At 40.8% G+C, this 21920-nt stretch overlaps 1 protein-coding gene across 3 annotated transcripts in view; it reads right to left on the reverse strand.

The window, feature by feature from the left end:
- Positions 1-21920, reverse strand: part of DSP (desmoplakin) — a 52659-nt gene that overhangs the window by 8214 nt on the left and 22525 nt on the right. For all 3 annotated transcript variants that reach the window (XM_069008149.1, XM_069008148.1, XM_069008150.1), the window contains exons 2-22: positions 21278-21380; positions 19533-19681; positions 19018-19192; positions 16294-16422; positions 15095-15145; positions 13989-14150; positions 12983-13087; positions 11694-11789; positions 11354-11479; positions 10425-10577; positions 9226-9380; positions 8702-8828; positions 7958-8162; positions 7247-7464; positions 6356-6522; positions 5904-6042; positions 3834-4027; positions 2803-2965; positions 2107-2190; positions 1085-1192; positions 346-444 (exon numbers count right to left, since the gene is read on the reverse strand). In XM_069008149.1, coding sequence (XP_068864250.1) covers positions 346-444; positions 1085-1192; positions 2107-2190; positions 2803-2965; positions 3834-4027; positions 5904-6042; positions 6356-6522; positions 7247-7464; positions 7958-8162; positions 8702-8828; positions 9226-9380; positions 10425-10577; positions 11354-11479; positions 11694-11789; positions 12983-13087; positions 13989-14150; positions 15095-15145; positions 16294-16422; positions 19018-19192; positions 19533-19681; positions 21278-21380 — 2908 coding nt within the window. The remainder of the gene's footprint in view (positions 1-345; positions 445-1084; positions 1193-2106; positions 2191-2802; positions 2966-3833; positions 4028-5903; positions 6043-6355; positions 6523-7246; positions 7465-7957; positions 8163-8701; positions 8829-9225; positions 9381-10424; positions 10578-11353; positions 11480-11693; positions 11790-12982; positions 13088-13988; positions 14151-15094; positions 15146-16293; positions 16423-19017; positions 19193-19532; positions 19682-21277; positions 21381-21920) is intronic.

A 21920-nucleotide genomic window follows, 5' to 3' on the forward strand; every position in this document is an offset into this window, starting at 1 on the left:
AAGAGCAAGTTTTCAGCACTGAGGTAGACGTACTCTCACTGAGGTCAAGGCTGGGATGGGCAGGGAAGGATCACTCGTTGTGCCTTGATGAGCACCTCCTTATTTACCAAGAAGACCAGGTCTCTACCTCACTTCACATGTGACCTTGGAGGTCACTTCATAGAATACTGTACTCTTTCACAAAAGATGCATGACACTGCTAATATGCCTCCTTCATAGGACACCTCTGAGTTCTGGATATAGTTTTGTGAGCTATTTTACACTATACTTTCTGCCTCTGATCCGTGATAGTTTTCTAACCCGTGATAAAAATGAAAGCTAAAGAAAATAAAAGAGTTAGAATACCTTCAAATCCTCCATGCTCTTTAACATTTCACTCAAGAATCTGTAATAATCTCCTGATCTTGTAAGAAGCTCTATATAGCGGGACTGAGCCTCATTAGCCTTCAAAAGAAACAGAATTGTTAGCAGCTTGTACTAGAGTTAGACATGAACATACCTATGTCCAGATGATTTAAAGGATTCCAGTCTACTTTAGCAAACACATCACTTGACAAAGTAAAAACCAAATTCTCCTCCTCACAAATTCACACAACTTTCTGAGGACCCCAAAAGTGTTAATTCTTCCTTCTGAAAAATCCATACTTTTTTTGTTTTTCAAGATTGTTTTCTCCTCATGGCTGATGTGATATTAAATTCAAGCCATCATCCCCTGGTACATCATGCTCTTCCGGTCTGACAGTCACAAGTAACCCAAATTAAATTTTTAACAGCAGTTAATTCCCAGGCTGAAAGCCACTAAACCACTTGGGGCACGAATCTACCTTTCTCACAATATGTATGCAGTGGACAGTGCACAGGAATGAGGTAAATTCCTGAGAGCTAATCTACTGCCTAAACAAGCCCAGGTCTGATTTTACAGCACAATGACTATTCTGCACTAATTCCTTGTGCTGTATTACGTGCTTAGTGCACATTACCAGTGACGGTGCCAGGTATCAGAATACAGCTGGGTAGGACTCACAAGGGCTCACACAGACAAACAAACGTATTCAAAAAATTGATGGGGAGGAAAGAAAGATACCTCTTGTAGAATCAGCACTGCAGGAGACTGAACCACACTCTTCTTGATAGGTATGTTGAGCAATGTTTCTAATCCTGAACTGTAGGAAGCAACCTGCAGTTCATAATCCTGAAAAACAAGAGGAAAAGCAAGACCCATTGAGAAACTGCCGAAGAATTCTCTGCTAATCTGTTTCAGAAAATGCAAGGTTTGGGGTTTTTTGGTTTTGTTTTCTTAATGAAAAGCTACATTTTTCCCTTGTTTCTGTTTCTGACCATGTACAGATGATCCTCTGTCATAAACAGAAGCTCATGAGTTAAAGTACCCCTATGGAGATTCATGAAGGAGAATGACAAGGGAAAAGGAGAAAAAACATTTTACAAAAACAAGAAGACAAGTGTTTCTGTAAGTTGAGGGCTACTCAGAGACGAAAAAGATTCATGGGAGTAACTGGTCTAAGTACTGTTATCAACCCAAATTTCATCAGAAATAACACTCTCTGCATCTCTTTTGTATCACATACGCCATGTCACATATATAACAAAACCTTTGTTGCAGAGAGCAAGACTGAGCTGGAGAAAGCACTGATATAAAGGTGACATAAAAATGCAAGGACCACAAAACCATTCCCTCTGTATGCTATTGGTTTTCATGGCTATTACACACCATTCCTCCTGCTAATCTGAATTTGTCTTGCCTCCTAGATCAGATCCTGATCAGATCTAATTTTTAAGGTACCAAACTGTTCTTGACTTCCTTATGATTTTTAACATGTGAACTGGAAAGTTTGGTCTGGCTAGAAGGAGGCTTTGATTCACCTGAAGAGAAGCTCTCACTGGTATCTGCTGCATGATCCCATAGTCCTCAGGTGGCAAGTACACAAATTGCTTTCATTGTGTTTTGTACTCAGAAGTACTTCACCCCAGCAATTTTTGTACACACACATCAGGGAGCTGACTCTTCACCCGTCAGCAGAGCAGAGACAATGGGATGTGCCTGACCATGAAAAACCACACCCCACAAAAATGCTGAGATCCAAGTACCTTAATTGCAGCTGAGCACTGATCTGCATGCTTGAGAAGCTCCTCGACTTTGTCTCGCTTCCCACAGATTTCACTGTGCAAGTTCTGTCAAGAGAAAAGTGAGCCATGAAACACTCCCGCAGGATTTACCAGTATTTCCTCCTGTACACGCTGCCTCCATCAGAAAGCACCTGCAGCAGGAGAGTACTGCAGCCCCTGAGGCTGAGACCTGAAATGACCTGTAGCTGGCAGTTTGTACAACAGCAAGCTCTCCAGGCATGAGAAGGTTGTTCTCAGAGAGAACACCCAGCAACTGAACCCAGAGCTGGGTAGGGAGAGTTCCTTGACTTTAGCTTAGATGTAGTGACTCGCTTTTTATTTTTGTGCTGTAATTTGTCCCATAACTTGCACCATCTTACAGTCCCTTGAATTAATTCAAAGCTGATGTGTAAAAGTGTCAGTGAACGTGAAGGAGCCAAAACCAGCCTTGTTCATAATCTGTTTCATAATCTGTTGCAGTGCTGACAGAAAGTAATGAGGACAATAATATTCCCTCCCTCCTGCCTTCTACATATGTGGTGGTTTTTGGTAGCTTGCATACTTTATAATTCAAAACAGGCCACAGTATTGCAGACCGCGTTGATACTGGTATTTTCTGTATAGCAAAACAATTTAAAATCCAGATAATTGAAGACAACTCATTCAGGTGCTGCATACCTTCTGATCATGTAGGTATCTCATGATAGTGTTGGAATCACACAGCTTCATGGACTCAATAGAATCCTGCCGACGCTTGGCATCACAGATCCACTTGCACAGAGCCTGGTAGAGATCTCGGTAAGTTTTCAGCTGTTTGATCTGCCTTTCTAAATCCCATGATCTAGGGGAAAAAAAGGAAAAATCTGTCAAAATTGAAAGTGCATTCTCTTTGTCTCTCTTTACACAGTTTTCAGAAATAAGACACAGAAATAAACTAATGTAAAACTATGGGAAGCTCTGAAAAGGAGATTCTGCACAAAAATTTTAAATAAATGAGAATTGTATTGGTTCTCAGTCGCCCAATATGGGTTTTTAATACCTCACTTTTGAGTAACTCTGTAATACACAGAGGCTGGGCCTTCCTATCAAAATGAGAGATGGATAAAACTGCAGTAATAAAAATCAAGTTCACTGACTTCAGTACTCTTGTTCTCAATTTTCACTGAACAACCAGTGAAACCAGTTGGGACTACATTAAACCAGTTGGGACAGATAAAAACAAAATAAAGCAAACCAAAACAAGCCATACCCCTCCCCCCCTCCTCCCACCCAGTCAGAATACGCCTTTAGTTCAAGATTCAGATTCAAGGTTCGATTTTGTTACTTAATTCTTAGTGTTACTTTTTTAACCCTCAAGTATAGGGTGTTCAGGAATAAGCATGGTTGCTTTTTGGAGGGGGGAATATGGTGACTGGAAGTATTTAATGCAAGAACATTAGTAAGAATTTAAAAAAAAAAGAAAATCAGAACAACTCTTTAGCACATAGGTTAGACATTTGCATGGTTAACTATATTTTTCTGCTTGGTCTTACACAATTCCTTTTGAAGTATGTTCAACCTATTCACAATTGCTCAAGTCTTATTGCCCTGAAGTCACCATTTGTCCTTTGGAAGCAAAGATTAGTGCACATCAGTTCTTTTAGACTCACTGCTAAGGTGTTCTTGGTAGCAACAGCAATAAGGAAAACCCTACAAAAATATGAACAAACCTGTTATCTATCTGCTTATCAGCCCTCTGCCAGCGGTCTATTAGCTGGGTAACTTTGTCACAGTACTTTCCAATGTCCATGTCATACAGGGTGTATGACTGGCAAGACTGTGAGTGAATCTGAAGTGTTCTCTGCAGCTCATTTTCCAAGGTATTCAGTAGTGACTTCTTCATATTTAGGTCTGCTTTCATTTTCTGGAGAAAAAACCAAAATGTCATTTAATTTTTTCTTGAGAAGATATTGATATTTAACCAATTCAACAGCATGCACAATATGTTGTGATCTATTGATGTTGTTTCTAACTTAGTAAGGTACGTATAGTGATGTGAGCTGAACTTAACCTGTTTAAAGTGAAACACCTATTTTGGTAAACAATTTGGCTTAAAAATGTGTTTAAAGTTAGACTAAATAATTTTCTAAACCTAAGGTCTATGCTGTCATATTCTGAAGCCAACATTTCAGTTTCTCTGAACTCTGCAGAGCAGTTACTAGAGCAGAACAAGAGTCTTGCTTGTTCCTAGAAACAACTGACTAGAAAATTTCACTGAAGTATAAAAGATTTCTGCACTTGAAACAGCTGTGGAATCAAGTCTCAGGACTGGCATATCCAGTTTTTAAACATCTAAAAGCCTGCACAGATTTTTTTTTCCTATTTGCATGTTTATAGACATCTTCCAGGGAGATGTTTCTGTACACAGACACATTTGTTTAGGTACATCTACTCGCATACTGTGCGTCACCAAACGGAATATACAGCACAGGCGGTGGTCTGCCTTGCATCCCCCAGACACAGGGATGGCTACAGCCTTCAGTGATATGATCAAGCTTTTTTTTTTTTTTTTTTTTTTTTTGGTGTAGCTCACATTTACACCAGCTAAGAACAACTCCCAGCAACTGAACTGCAGCTCTCATTTAACATGATAAAAAGGTAAGCAGGCTGTGCTCCATTTATACCACCTACACACTTTTCCCCTACTAAATGTAAGAACAGAAAATAATGAAAGAGTTCTTGTTCTCCCAAATGCATTCAGTGCACAAAAGGACCAGCAGATAAAGGCAGATAAACGACTGGATCTGCAAGACAACTTTGTGCTCAGCAAAGCAATTATTTCCCTTTTCCCCTTGAATAGGCTGGATACTTTTCACTCTAAGATTTGACATAGATTCTAGCAAAACCAGGACACACAGTAATAGTCAAATTTACTTGTTACACCTAGAGGACAACAAGGGCAATTAACAAGCCTGTATGCAAGAAAGGAGGTACTGCCTTCAAATCTACATTCACAAGTGATAAAACAACAACCAGGGTGTGGTATATTCTTTTCAGTAATTTCATAGAATCACAGAATATCCTGAGTTGGAAATGATCCACAAGAATCATTGAATACAACTCCTGGCCTTGCACAGGGCACCCCAAGAGTCACACCACATGCCTGAGAGCGTTGGCCAAATGCTTCTTGAGCTCTGTCAAGCTTGGTGCTGTGACCACTTCCCTGGGGAGCCTGTTCCAGTGCTCAGCCCACTTCTGGATGAAGAACCTTATTCTAATATCCAACCTAAGCCTCCCCTGACACAGCTCCTTCCTGTTCCCTTGGGTCCTGTCACTGGTCATCACAGAGAAGAGATCAGTGTCTGCCCCTCCTCTTCCCCTTGTGAAGAAGCTGTAGACAGCCATGAGGTCTCCCCTCAGTCTTCTATTTCCAGGCTGAACAGACCAAGCGACTGCAGCCACTCCTCATATGGCTTCCTCAAAGCCCTTCACCATTCCTGTGGCCCTCCTTTGGATGCTCTCTAATAACTTCATATATTTCTTATCTTGAGGCACCCAAAACTGCACACAGGACTCAAGGGGAGGCTGCACCAGTGCAGAGCAGAGCAGGACAATCCCCTCCCTTGATCAGCCAGCAAAACTGTGCCTGATTTACAAAACACTGTATGTCTACACATAAAATACAACAGGATCAGCATTTCCATATCCTGTGGTTTTGGAAGGGTTTCCCCCAGCTCAACAGATCTGTGCTGGCAGCTACAAATTTTGCTTTGCTGTGTCCTTGGGTTTTGGCCCCTTACCTTCAGACAAGCCCGATAAGCCTCCACTTTATCAAGATCCAAAGGAACAGTCTCCTCTTCAGACAGTCTGACTTCAAAAACTCTGATCACATCTTCTGTTTGCAGAATAACCTGGAGCAGACACCTCAGTGCATTCAAGCTAAATTAAATGATACAAGACAAATCCATTATGGACTAAGGCAGGAACGGTGATATTTTTAATTAATTGCAGATGATTGGCTAAAGAGAATAGGTAACACAAGAAATTTCTGTGATACCCATTCTTCTCACTTTCTTTTTTTAAAGTCTTCCAGAAAAGAGAAGAAATTAATATGTCTGTTTCTATCAACATGTACACAATTTGCAGAGAAGAAGGTGTAATTTTACACTACTGGTACAAAAAGCAGTTTTCTGGACTAAGGAAGGATAGGGGAGAAAGTGAATATTTATTGCTATAGCCTCAATTTACTTACCTGTCTAAGTAGCCAGCAGAAACACCATTGATATTCTCCAGTTTTTGAAAGAGGGCGTTTATCTCCGATTGCAAGTACACATACTTCTCACAGCCTCTGAAGTTAGGCAGCAAGTCCTTATGCTTATTGAGGGTTTCAGCCATTATTTGAGAGTCATTCTGCACCCCCTAAGGAAAAACAGAATGCCCAGTTTACACATTTTTGGTTGGCTGAATGATCGTTCTACAGCACATATGGAACTGGTCTCCTTTTCTAAGCAGTCTGCTGTTACATAACCAGCTTGACTGATGACTGAAGCAGTGGCTGAGCTTGCTTTTTTCAAGGCAAGCAATATTGAGCAGTTTCTTTTTTGTCCAAAATATGGCTTTTTGAGCATCTCCACTCCAAAACTCAGCTCTGACAAGCCAAGGTCCTTCTGCTCTTGAGACCTTTGCAACCTCATTGCCCCACAGGAATTTCTCATATGCTGAACCTATAATCTTTTGTACCAATCTTCTCTCCATCATCTCCTACAAATCTAAAGAACTAGCAAAGGGATAGTAAGTCTCGTGTATCCAGTCTGTATCCCACAGACAGCACTTTACAGGTAGGTACTTAAGTGAAGTCCTTGGAAAAGGATTTTAAAGGCCCTCAGCTCTGGATGAGGCTTAACATGAACTCACAGCCACCTGACATCAGTCTTTCTGTATTCCTTGCCTGGCAGAATTTGACTTCTAAAATTCAAGAATCAACTTTTTCTAATTAGAAGCTAAATTCTAATCCAAATCATCATGATTAGCTTCCAATTGAGAATTTTCTGCACAGGATGTGTGTCTTTCCCAGCTGATCATAAACAGAACTGCAGCATGCTCTGCAGCACAGAGATGCTCAAAGAAAAACATCCACAGTTACCTCTAAGTCCTTTATTCTGGCTGAAAAGTCATGCATAGCCCCTTGATCCACTCCAAGAGGAGCTCTTTGAACCATCTGAACCTCAGAAGCCTCAATCTGACGCCGAAGTTTCTGAAGCTCCAGCAGCAGCCAGGCCTCCTGCTTCTCAAGCTCTCGGTTTCTCTCATTAACGATAATGGTGTTTGAGGAACCCACGGGACAGGTCTCAGTTGGGACCACTGTAAAATGAATTGGGTACGCATCAACTGCCAGAGAACTGAGCACCCACATGCAGGAAGCCAAGGCAGTGCCCAAGCCATCCAAGCACCGAGCTGATCGGTAGAACTGAGCACAGGTAGACGATCTGGGCCCTTAGGCAGCTGTTTCAGGGAATGAAATTTCTCCTTCCCAAAAAGTAAACTTGCTTCCTGAAATGCAGCAGTGAGATTTTGCTTCCTAATAAAATGTATCGGATGGACTAAATTCTCCCAGCATGTTCCATGAATTTTGGAGGACTATTCCCAGATTCCCATCGAAGGAAGGAAGAACAAAATCTTCCCCTGTGCATGGCCAGTTTTGTTATGTTGGGAGACAGCAAAACAGTTCTTGAACATGTTCCCATTCATACGTTGAAGAGAACATTTTCACATAAAAAGAATGCACCACCCACCACCTCTGGAACAAAGAAACCTCAGCAGTCCAAACTCTGCAAGAGCCAGAAAGACAACAGACCTGTTTGTGGCGGTCGTGGTTGATTAGGCAGCTGTATGATCAAGGTTTGGTAGTGCTTCTGAGCATCAGTGAACTGAGTCTGGATCTTTCGTTTGTCTTCATCACCAAACATCTCTGAGCCTTGGCTGTTCCTGAGGAATTCTTGATAATGGATCTCCAGGTCAGTTATTATTTTTTGGTAATCTTCCTTACGCATTGTTTTCAGCTGAAATAAGGAAGAAAGGAATTTTAAAATAAAAGAGGAAAAAAAATCTATTGGGGAAGTTTTATGACTAGTTAATCATCAAGGAACAAACTAATAAACCTATAAAAAACCCAAAGTAATCATGCTTTAGAATAAATCCTAACTAGGCTGCCTCTGAAAGTATGGTGCTAAGAGTACCATCAGAGTTAATCTATCCTTGTTACCATCATTTCGTAACTTAAGAGCAGTTTGAAATTCTACCTCTTACTCTGTTTATCCGTGTCCTTGTACAGTGGGAACAGGTACAGCAAGTATGTAATAAATTCCTTTAGCTAATCTTCCTGCTTATCTGTATTGTGTTTGAGTAGGAAAGCATTTTGTTTCTCCTTTAACAAAATTACAACTTCCATATGTGTGAGTGTTTGTGCAACCCAGCAAAAGGAAGGCCCATGGTTTTGTTGAACATACATCTGCAGAGGATACTGAAGGGTCTGCTTGGGACAGCAGACATCAAGTCATGGATGTTTCTGGTCTGCAGGCAAGGCCAGCTGGTGTCTTACCTTGGCAATAGTCATGGCTCTGATTTTCTCAATGTCAATCATGCAATAATGCCAGGACACCAGGCTCTTCATGTTGATATACAGCTGGTTCCACAAAGCTAAAATAGCTTCATAGTATTGCTCAATTCTGGCATGAGAAAAAAAAAAGCATGATCAAAATGCATCTATACTTGTAGCACAGCCACAAAACATCCCAAGAAACACTCACCAGATGTGGAGTGTGCTAAGACTCGTTCTCTACTTGAAAAAATCTTGGAAATTAATTTATACATGACTTTCACTATTACAGATGAGAAAAACCTCACAGACATTAACATTTAAATCTTTTTAGACCACAACCTAGATCCCAGCAAGTTTTACTGAAGCATGTTTCCTCAAGTCAAGGGTCTAGTCCTTAATCCCCCACCCTTACAGGTAGGCAGAGTGCACTCTGATCGAAGCACAGAACGTATTTTGTGACTGGTTGCTATCGTGGGTGAACTCTAATCCCCGTGGCAAGTGTCCAAACCCAGGCAGCAACTCACTTGGTAGCAAGATCCACTGCTAATGGATTGGGGGGTGGGATGATAAGACTGACAGATGGCACCAGCATATCCACTCCTCCAGGGCCGGTCACCAGCCACTTGCTGCGCTCATTGTTGTCCTTCAGGATACATTCATCTCCTTTGCGCACCGTTTTCTGTAGGGGACGCACAACAATGTTTTTCTTTAGTTAAGTAAGGCAGGGCTTCCAGGAGAGACAGACGAGGAAGATACTTCTAGATCACAGAAACAGGAGTGCTTCCCAGCTGCCAGGTCTGGGTGTGCATCTCAGCTTCATACTGGGGCAAAAGATCAGTACAGATCAACCCCTTCTCCCCGAATCTGGTTTCCATGTGAAGAAAACCCAAAAAAGCCCAAGTGTGAGCCACAGAATTCTCAGAACAGTTGCGAGTCTGGTAGATGATCAGACCTGGGGCTTACCCTGACAAACACCAAAGACTGTGGACACATGGGCTGGTAAGCTATGCACCCACGCATGGCTTTAAGCCAGTGAGCTGGAGTTCAGTGCTGCATCCATTATTTGCAAAGGGACTCGGAGTGAGTGTGGCAGAGCCAGACTCATCAGCTCAACTGCCAGAAATCCTGACACCAGGCAGCCACGGGTGTGGCCATGGTGCAGGAAAAAGTACATAAGCAGAAAGCACATCTAAACTTACTGTTAAGTTAAAAATACAGAAATAAACCCAAGCAACCCTAGTACTGAGGAGGAAGAAAAACATCAACATTCATTTCATATCCCATCCAGAAAAAAAAGTGGGAATACCAGTGGCTAACTGCATATTCCTCACTTTTCGTTAGATGAATTGTTCACCTAAGGATCCAGAGAGACACTGGAAAGATGAGCAATCACCAAAAAAAGAGGTGTGGATGCTGGGAAGCATCTGTATAACAATTTTATTCCTATTATCAACAAGACTTGTATATGCTAATTTGAAATATGAGTATTAATGCTATTTAATAGATTAATAATAATAATTTGGCTACATCTATTAACCAATCAGAACCTAGTTTGTTTATTCATAATGGCAAGAAAAGCAGAATTTCTTCTGTTAAAGAAATTCAAGCTGACCAAAAGCAGATAAAGGGGTTACACCTGTCAGCTCAATGGTTTGCTTACTAAGTAATTTGCCATGTTCTAGTTTACATGATGCTAATTCTCAGCCAAAAAGGGATACAATACCAGATCCTGTTTGTAGTCACACAGAGCCTTGAGGATAATGGGCTTGTTACTTCGATAATCTGGGTTACGCGGCTTCAGCTGCACAATCTTCTTGGATTTGTTCACCAAACTCTGCACTTGCCTCTTGTATTCAAGAATTCTCTCTCGTTCATTCTGCAAAGATTAACTGGATGTTAACATTTTATTTTAAAAAGAAAAGGCATCTAGTTCCCACTGTTTTATTTAGAGAGGGATACATGTGGAGCTTATAGTCAACAAAACTTACTTTAGCTCCAGTGGGATAACTGTTTGGCCTACAATGTAACACTGCAGTTTTAAAAAGAGCAGAGAAACATCCAACTAAGTACCTTTGCAGCTCTGGCAAGATGCAAGGTTTGCAAAATTTGCATAGCAGGTTTTTAATACAGATCTTCAGTGTGGTTAAAGTGGTGTTTAAGAAACACATGCATAAACTGAAAGAATCTAACAAAATGAATGCTAACCAAAAAAAAAGGGAGCAACTACACTTTCAAATCTCACTTCATCAATTGGCCTTTTACACCACTGACCATTTTTTCTCCAATTTGGTACAGTAGTACTGAATTCATGATAAGCAAACAGCTAAAAAAGCTGACTTATGTCCTTTCAAAGAGACTATGGTGATAAGAGTGACATGATGAATCATTTATCAAATGCATTTATCCTTTGAGGCAAAATCTATTATACCACCTAAGAATAAAAGTATTCCTTTTTTTTTCAATTGTTAGCATGTTGGCAAACTTGGCAATTTGTTGGACTTGTTACAGACTTAAAAATATAATGGTCTCAAGTTCATACAGTACTGTATTTAAACATTGCAGTGCACTTGGGTTTACATTTGGTATCTAAAGAGGGCAGCTGATTTCCCAGAAAAAAACAGAACATAATCTGTCAGGAGAGTGTGACAGTACCTCCAGCTCTTTGATCTGCTCCAGCAAAGTCTGCAGTGACATGCTCTTATCACAGATGAACTTCTTTCTGATAGAGTCTTGTAAGTTTTTCAGGTAGCACTCTGTGGCTTGGGCCTCTTCAAAGAACTGTGGGAGAAAAGTTGTGAATTTGGCTGTGTGTAGCTCTTAAAAATGTCTGCTAAAAAAGTATGGACTCCTTTAATGAGAAATCCCAGTTTATCTCTGGCTCAATGGTAGCATTTATAACACGGCAACAAGTGTGCTATGCACAATAAATACATCTGTGATGGGAGCCATACTTTTAAGAAAAGTAATGTGAATTCTCCACATCACTACTCACCTGAAAGTAAGCCGCATTCTCCTTCAGATGAACATCAATACATTTGGTGATCTGAAGAATCCAGCTCCACTGAGTTTGCAATGTATCCATGTAGGCCTAACAAAAACAGTAATATGCACAACTCAGGCCACCACACTGATGTCTCTCCCACACCTAGACTCAACCAAAATTATCTACGCTCCACATAAATGCAAATGAAAAATCTGCTAAAACAAATTCATGCACACCAGAACAATGTAACTCATGCAAATGGTTTTGCAACTTCTAAGCATCCACCTAACTGAAATGAGTTAAATACCTGCTTGTGAGACACAAAGATAAATCTGTTCATGACCTGAATTTGTTTGATCAGCATAAAGCCCCAGGTATGTTAACAAAAAGGGGTGAAATGCATGAAGTAGGGCAAATAAAGTATTTCAGCTGCAAATTGCCATGTTCTCTTTCTTTCAAGGAACACCTCCAAACATGATACTTTATGCTGGTTGTTTTTAAATTCAAAATACTCAAGCAGCCATAATGTATATTCTTTAAAAAACTACATGCAGCTTTCACTTCACTGCTGATCCTTGATGTTACAAGGATCTTTCCTTTAAGAGAGAAACTGACTACAGGAGAAATTGGATTTTACACAATGTAACAGTTAACAAAGTAAACACACTGAAAAGCAGAAAGGATTAATTTTTTTTTCCTTTTAGTTTCTTCAGTTGCAGGGTTTTTATGCACTCTTGAAACTGCAACAACTACAGCATTTCCTAATAAAATGAAGTCTTCCAAATTGTTGCAGCCTTTTTAATTAAAAAGTAAGTGTACATCAAGCTGTGAAAGCAAAACTGTCTTGGCTAAGCTATAGAAAGGCACTATAAACTTCAGCTGCAGAAAGTATTTGCACCTGGATTAAACAGAAACCCTCAGCAAAGGGTGTGGCTTTTATCAAAACATGCCTTCTAAGACAGCAGAACAGCAATGACATGCCTTCCTACCATAAATTCCACTGCACTGTAGTCAGCTCAAATGAGATACAGCAATTTCAACACACTCAGATAACTCCCTAAGCTTAGAATTAATTTTTACATGCATCTATCATCACGCAGTTGTTAATGGCCAGGTTTGTAGAGGAAGGTAGTCAAAATTATCAGAGCAGCTCATACAGCTGCGTGAAATGGACACAATTTTGGGCAGGCAAACCCTTCCTGGGTTAAAACACAGCATTTTTTATGTGGACTTTCACTGAGAATCTTTCCCATGTCACAACTAAAGGAGAAAGTGAAATCAGATTAAGTCTAACTCACCTCAATTTTGTCTGAAGCAGGGTGCTGATTGAGCACCAGCTGGTCACTTTCTTGCTTTAGCTTGTTGAGTTCTTTTTCTTTAAGCTCCAGTTCACTCATACGTTTCTAAACAACCAAAACACAGCATTAAACAAGCTCCAAAGGTACACCGCACAGGATGATTTGCTTAAAGTTTCCCAGATAGCTGTAATAATTTAAAATTATCCCCTCTAACACTATAAAGTGTTTCCATCAGGTGTACTGAAGTTAATTATGAAGACAGTAGAATCAAAGAAGGTGCAATCTTCTTGATTCTAGTCTAGGCTTGCAGCTTCACAGAGCAAAGCACACAAAGTTCTGCCTTTCTTAGGAATGATGGAAGCAAAAATGACTGCATCTTGCAACATCCAGAACAACTGAACTAAAAAAAAAACCCACCTCCCTAACAGTGTGAACTTTCATTCCTTTTTCAATTTGGTGATCAGCACCAATGCTGGTTAAACAAACACACATGCTCAATTTCCCTACGCACCTACATACGACAAGGAGCAGGGCAAACTACGTCTGACCGTGCACTCTACGTGCTGCTGGCAGAGCCACCAGAGGAAGAGAGCATAGCTCTGCTTCCCAGTGACAGATAATCAGGGCCAAATACAGGGACCTCTGACCCCTGCATAGTCCTAAGAGGGAGAAATAAAACTGCTTGATTCAAGTCCCTTAGTTTGGTGTGCCAGCACAAGCTGCATGTGATCATTGGTCCGTAGTGGACTGTACCAAGAAGGCCACATTCCAAAGTCAAAATAAACCATGACAATTCATTGAATGGGAGCAAAATCTTCCAAAAAATGTCCTGCCTTGCCTCAAAAGGTTATTACACAGCACTTAAATGAAAACTGTTGATAAAAAACCCCAGGAACTTCAAAAGAGTGAAGAAACATCCTGTGATGAGTGTCTCCAAGAGAGGCTGTTCCTCCCTAACTGTTCCAAGAGGGCCCATGGAAAGCATGGGGAGGCTGAGCTGTCTTACAGAGAAAGATTCCTGCTTCCTAGCAATATCAGTGTTCCTGTCACTCCAGTCGTAGAGGAGCTCCTCTTCCTCACAGTCATTGATCCACATGATCTCTCTGCTGGTGGCCTGGATGAGGTTCTGGAATTGGCGAAGCTGATCCATTCTCTCAAAGGAATATTTCTGCAAGGAAGTACAGAAATGAGAAGCCATAAACACATAAATGCCTGAGTTGGGTGGAGAAAGGAAAGCCAAGAGCACAGCACAGCATGGCTTTTTTTTTTTTTAAGTAAAATAACAGGAAAACCCACACATCTGTAAAATCTGTTGGCAATGGACAGCAGATGTCCCTGGGTTTATTGAACCATGAAACCTGTTGGCAATGGACAGTGGACAACATGTCAGTATTTACAGAACAATGGGAACCTAATGTAAGCAACTTCTCAAAGTTATTTCAAACACACATGTAGCAGACATGTAGGCAGGCAAGCAAAAAGGTATGGAGGGAAGTGCAAGAAATGTCTGAATATTTAACATCACTTTTACTTGCAATTGCTGCTCATAGTCCATCCTTGATGTTACAGCAGCATCTTTTGCACAGTTGACACTTCATGAAAACATTCTTTGTCTTCACATCATAATACACATCCTGTTGCTTGAAATCAGACTGCCAGGAATCAAATTCTGATCCCAAGGGTTAAATAAACCATTTGCACAAGATTCTCACTGTGTTTTACATGAAGATCCACAGCAGGGAAGATGCACAGCCCTACACAGAATTTGGTTCTAGTCCTACCTTTGAGTAACTTTTTAAGCCTAATTTCATCACTATATTTACTCCCATTAAGGAGGTACAGTTCTACTCTTTGCCAGCGTAGTGACCAACTCCCTGCACCAGGTGCAAACTAGAAACTTCCTTGTGAGAGTAAGTCAGTTATACAGCAGGCAATGAATTAATCTCAAGTCTGTGATTCAAAACAAAATTTTCAGAAACTACAAAGCACTGCTGAATAAAATTATTTAAATATGGATCTGTCACTGTGCCAAAACCTGAAGGGTCCCTTGACAATCACGTAGGTGCTAATAAAGCAAACAGGGTATCAGAAATTATCACATCCCATGCTTACCAGCAGGCCTTCATATTCTTCCTCCAGCTGATGAACCGCAGCCTTCTCCCGCTGGAACAGAGAAGACAGCAAACACTTAGTGAGCCTTTTACAAGTTGCCTATTTGCTGGTATTTGCTTTACAGTATCAATATCATAATTGCAAGTGGTAACCTGCAAATGTCTGCAAGAGACATCTGTCAGCAGCAGATTTGCTCCACTGGATGACTCAGGAAGAATAAAAACAAGGCTTGGACAAACTTATTATTCTCAGGGATGCTTAGCATATAACCAAGTCTGCACATAATCTGCAATACCAAAACAACACTCGAAACTGGATTTCTTTCTGCACCAAACTCCTAGACCAGCTAGTCCTAGAGCCAGCTTTGGAGATTATGAACTAGTATAAATTATGATGTGAGCAGACAGCTCCAGTCTTTATCCCTGTTTCTATGGCTGGGAACCTGCCCAGCCTTGGAACTGGTATTCCACAGGGCAGAATATCACCTTTCCTATTTGAAGAAGGGAAAAGGGAGTAAAATCCTTTTCACTCTTCAGCTCGGTTGAGAGATCAGGGCTCCAGAACAGACTATCTTTTCTTTAGATTGAACTCTCCTCCCAATTAAGATAAAAGATGAATGGAAATTAAATAAGCCTTGTCTCTCCTATACCTAAATGTTGGGCTGATAGGGGAGGAAGTTAACAATTGCATTTTCAGTCACTTCTTTATTCCAATCCACTCACAAAACTCAGAGGGCAACAGAAGTCTCAGTGGAAAAAAAACCAAACCAAAAATAGTATCAACACCTAAGAAAAGCTTTAATCTTAGCCCAGAATTTGGGCATTTTTCACAGAAAAAAACCTGATGACTCAAGGCTGCATCTTATTCTTTCACTTTCTTGTTTAATATATTCAGACAGCATGTGAGAATAATCATTCTTAGTCATTCTTCTCACAAAAAATATGGCAATATTCATTTGCCAGCCTTGGTGCACAACAACAAAATGTCAAATAGCTACTAAATTTTCATTTTAAAATTCTGAGGAAAGAAGTGAAACACAAAATTATCACGGAATTAGGGTTGAAAGTGGTTGCTATCATGACACCAGTACTTTCTGAAGAGAGGATGAACTTTCCAGTATTTCTTTTTTGTAGTGGAACACCGGTAAGACAATGCTATAAATCCAGACCAAGCAATGTGTAAGGGAGGACAGTAATTACCAGATCTGTTTTGACTTTGTCCAGGTGCCAACGATAGTCTCCGATTGCATTGTGAGTTCTCCTGTGCTCGCCAATTTGTTGCTCAATGGATGCTGCATCAAACCCCCACTTCACTTGCTCCATTTCAACCTAGGAGCAAGAAACAAGATTGGTACTTTCATTTCCAACATTATTGCCTAAAGTGGAGCATAAAGGAATTCAACTGAAGGAAACAGACTATGTGGTAGAGAGTAAAACTGAAATAAACAGAAGTTCAGAATAGGGGGTTACAATTTCTCTAAATTGCCATCAATTAAACTGTGTGACAGGCTCCCAAAGCAGAAGAAACAAAATAGGAAAAATATTTCATTTTATAGTTAGACTAGATGAAGCACACTCACTAGTGTATTTTCATCTGGTTTTCTTTGGACCAAACTGTTATTTTATGTTCTACAGTAAAATTACATTCTTATCACTCTGAAAACAAATGACTTTATCAAACAATGCTATTCATGCAATTCATGTGACAATGCCCAGTTAAGTTCTATAGCCCAGTACATCAGATTTCCATTTTAATTTGGTCATGTAAACTTCAAAAACCTCCGTTAAATGGAGCCACACTAAATGAAAAAATACCTTACAGAAGATAAACTGAAATGATTAGAAAATATGTTGTTTGTCTTGCATTTTGGCAACATTTATTGTAGGATACCAAGTGAAAATCTCTAGAAACAGCCTTGAGAACAGTACACCTGCTAACTACTAACCCAAAAACTGACTGCAGCTTCTTGTTTCATTTTTTTCAAATATTAAAAGCCACCTAACTCTAAATTCAGCTCCACAAACTCCAAATCCTCTTTTATGCTGCAAAGATACACTAGGGCTCTGTCTGAATGCCTGTCTGTGCACATGCCCAGTAAAAAAATAGGTCTCTTAATCTTGGGTTGGGACTGAATTCAGTAATTACCAGCCTGGAGTCTAATCTCTATGAGTCAACAGATGACAATAAAGCCAGAACTCAAGCGTAGGGGTTCAAAGGCAGTGTTGAAAATGATCCAACAAATGAAACCATTTTTCATTCAGCCATTTAAAAGTTACAGGACTTTGACCCTTGTTGTTATATTTAAAGTCTAAAGAGACTGTAGCAACAGTGGCAGTCGTGGCTGGCTGCCATATGTGAACAAAGGCTGTCTGGATTTCACTGCACTTTCCCTAGTTCTGCACTGGAAATTTGACCAACCCTCCCTACCACCTGATTCTCCTATCAGCAAACCATCCAGAAAAAAACCAGAAAAACAGCAAAAAACTGCAGGTGCTCAGAACTTTTTCCCATTTCCGCATTACTAGGGGAAACACTATCCTAGTCTCAATGTGAGCAAGTAATGGGACACAGCAAGTCACGACGGAAAGAAGCAGCATGGTGGCAAGTTCAAAATAAATTTTCCCACTGAGGTAAGTGCTTACTGGCCCCACCTCAGCTTTGCTGTAGGGATGAAGGTGAAGAGAGAGAGAGAGAGAGTGCCTTCTACTTTCACAGGAGGTTTAGTGTGGGAACACAGCTATAAAGCACTTGCTTATGCTCCCTGTGTTTAGCGAGGGGTGTCTGAGCAGGGCATCACGTGGTGTCTTTGGGAGGTGCAGCATGTTCACCATCTTTCATCACTGGAAGCATGCCCAGAGTCTGTCCAACATCATTCCTCAAGCCACGGTAGATCTGACAATTAGCCTTCTCTCCCACAGCATGTGTAGAGCAATAACCTCTGCTGTTGCTGTCCAGGCACAATGCTTACACACATTACAACACAAGGAGTGCACCTCCACTTCCCCTTCCTCCTCTGAAACATGCCACACCAAAAGACTAGACTATAACTAGCACTCACTTAAAAATACTGCAGCTCTACAGAGCTCTACCCTCCTCATCTGGTTTGTGTAAGACCCACCTGGCAAATGCTATACCCAGATAATAAGGATGGAATCACAAAGAAACAAACTAATAAAGAGAGATAAAAATAATGCAATTTCAATTTAAAAGGAGCCTGCAAAGTGTGACTTCAGCCACCTTGTTCCATCCTCCCTACCTGTCCCTCAGAAAGGGCTGTCCCACCACAAACTCACACTTCAACACACAACTTTCACCTCAACAGCACAGAGTATGGGCTCTGTGTGTGTTTTCCACTCCATGTTACATTAGCAACAGCTGTGAATTGGCAAATTTGTTCTCAGAATGCAACAAACAGTAGCTTCAGCACTTCTGTGTGCATTTAAGCACTGACTTCTGAAAGCCTAGTCCCATGGCAATCAGCTCTACCTCTCTGTGATAAAGAAAGAGTAAAAGGGGAGAACAACTGTAAAACACTGGACAATGGTTAAATCTGTGAAGATGGTCCTATCCGTGTAAAGGGTTAAAGTAAGTATGAATCAAAGGAAATCTGTGCAAGGAAGGAAGGAGGGAAATACTGAGCACAATAATCTCTAATGCAAATATGCCAATGCCTTTTGTTATGTTAACACCTGTGTTTCATTTAGCTTTCAAATCTAACTTCCACACCTTTTCCTCTGCAAAAGAAGACCACGATCCATGTTTGGATTTCAGTGGGAATTCACTATATCTACAGTACTACAGGGTAAAAAAAAGGAACTTGGAATAACATGTGAAAATTCATGTGTACTTTTACTTTTCTACTGGCACCCAAAACATTACTACACCAGGTTTTATCATTTTCCCTGGGTTTTGCACAGGTTTACCTTCTGCTGCCTCATCCAGCTTAAACATTCACTTGTGACACGTTTCGTGTACTCATCCCAGCCTGAGCCACTCTGAGAGGAGAAGCAGCCACCACCTTTGGAGCTGGCCCTCCTGGCACGGGGAACACTGATGGCTTTGTACAGGGCACGCATTTGCTCCTGGAGCTGAAGCAGCCTGAAAGGCAAAGAACCACTTAGTGCCTGTGAGCAAAGCACCCAGAAAACATGCAAACAATGCAATTTATCTCTCCTAATGGACCACCAGCTATTCAAAACAAAGTGCTGAAAGCAAAGACTACGGAAAAAATATACTGATTAAGATTTCATGGAGATAACTAAGGCATAAATTTCTATCAGAAATATATTACTGCAAGGCCCTTCTCCATGTTAGCATGACCAAACAGATTTAGTTCCACCTTACTGATTTCTATCACATCCTGCAACAACAGAGATACTTGAAGTACCACAAACTTTTATCAGTCACATTCCCACCTCCAACCCTTCCCTGACAATACCTTTTCTGATACATGTCACAGGGCTGGCCCATCTGCCTCATCTCTCTGATCAGCCCATCCAGGATATCCATTTGGTCATTTGCCTGTGCAAAACAGTCTTCCAGGTCCCTGTTACCTCTAAGTGGGACACCATCCCCATATTTCAATTCCTAAAGAAAAAAAAAAGATGGGAGATTAAATTAAATATTAATTATCTAAGCTTCATTTTGGTTTTCTTAAAAGAGATGCTGTGAGGACTGTATTTTTTTCTTAGGAAGCCTGGTAAGTTTCAACTGCCAAATCTCTGCCAGCTTTAACCAGCAGAAGGCCAACTAGCAAGGATCCACAGTCACTGGAAAGTTCTTATTGAAACAAAATATGGAAAAAATTATTAAAATGTAATATCAAACAAAACTTTCCATAAAGAACAGCACATCTTGATGTTTATTTCAGTGGAGCCAAGGCTTCACACGGTGTGCTAATTTCTTAAGACATTATGCTTTTGTGTTTAGAAGATGACAAGGAAACACTGTCCTAGTAGGAGATGGTGGATATTGCTCCCAATTTTCCACAAGTTTCCCTGAGGTTCTAAGACTTCCCCCTCCTGCAGAAACATGAGTGGTACCATCTGCCTGGGTCCAGCTCCATGCCCCATCACATTTGCACCTCATCACCCAAAGTCTAGGCAACTCCATGCACCCTCTCAGTGCAGTTGGACCAGCATGGTCATGGTGTTTCAACCAGGAAGACATGGCTTTTTGACCTCATCCCACACTGACACAGTCATGCTGAACAAAACATAAGGCAGCCGTGACCTGATTTTGCAAGTAAAATGTTATGGACCTCATTGTTCTGTCCCTCAGAAAGAAAAGAAATAAACAAAGTAAGCAATGCATGTTGTGGCACCAAGCTAGAACTAAACATATCTTTCTTTCAACTTCACTGGAATAATATTAATCCTGAACAAAAGGCAGTGTTTACTCTGGCATTGCTTTTTATATAAACATGCTCACACGTCCTGTATCTCTGAAAAGGAAATGAACTCCTAACCACAGAGTTCATTTCTGAAAGAATTTTCTGTCCACAGAGGGTCCAAAAGTGTGCATTAAATCACATCTACTGCCAGAACTGTGAATGGGTTTCACATCTCAGTGGCCTCAACAGCAGGATGCACCTCCTCTGACTTCAGCAGGAACAGAGCACACCCCATGTTTGCCAGCAGTGAATTTAGCATCAGTGAGCAACCCACCCCCAGGCACTCTGGGTTTGTACCAGGGTAGCATACTGCAGAGATTATCTGTATGTATTTGAGCTGAAACAGCCAGGAGGATTTTAGTCTAGTTCCATTTACTTCTTTAGCAATCATCTGGAAAAATAAAATAAAGGTAATGAAGGTATTTCCACTAAGAGAGTATAAGTAGTCCTAACACTAGTAACAGGTGTTTACACTGACAGTGGTCCTGATCTAAAAGTGAAAAATAAGATGCAGTAGAATCTTTTTGAGGGTGGGTTTGGGTTTTTTAAAAAAATCAAGAAGACCCCTTTTATTAACCAGATACATTTCAATCAGTTTTACTGAACAGAGTACAGAGGGAAGAAGGAGACCTAGGAGGGAGGTATGTCATTTCACTCCCAGTTGCCTCACACAAGCAGCTGAACGGGGAGAAAGGAAATGAAGAAGCAGAGCCTGTGAGTTCAGATAACAACACAGAATATGTATGTAATATTCATAATCACTTTGGGTAAGAAGAACAAGAAGCACTCACAGGCTGCACTATGAGCTCGGCTCGCGTCAGGCAATCCGAACAGTTTTGCAAAAGCTCCTGGATGGTGTTCTGGCGTCTGGACATGGTGCAGGTCCCATTCTGACTGTTGTGAGGGAGAAGAAGAAGATGAAGTAAATACAGAGCAATTGCACATTTTGAAAAAATACAAGAAACACAAATTCAGAACAGCTAAGAGAAGTTACACGGAATAATCCACCTCATTTAGGTTCACAGAGACACACACACACACACATTAACTGCACTGTGAATTTTTAATGACAATTCCGCAATGGCAGACCCACTTTATAGTTCTGCAGTAGCAGGCATGGACTGACTTTGCCGCAGGATAGAGTAGAACATGGAAACTGGCATGCCATAAAGGAGAAAGTTTTTCTTCCAGCATAGGTATTTGTAGCTTTGATAAAGAAAACTTTGGCAGCATTACAGCGAGAACAAATTATTCACAATCTTTGTTAAAGTCAGTACATTAGAGCATAGCCTTTGTGTGATGTAATTGTTCATGTTATCCCACCAGCCATCAATGTCAGGGCATACAAGGAAAGCAGGATCCTTGGCTATGCAAGCACATGAGCACACAAGTCCACACAAGTGTAAGAAGGGCTCTTTTATCAGCAGAAATGCA

This window comes from Aphelocoma coerulescens, chromosome 2, assembly GCF_041296385.1.
Source record: "Aphelocoma coerulescens isolate FSJ_1873_10779 chromosome 2, UR_Acoe_1.0, whole genome shotgun sequence".
Classification (NCBI taxonomy): Eukaryota; Metazoa; Chordata; class Aves; order Passeriformes; family Corvidae; genus Aphelocoma; species Aphelocoma coerulescens.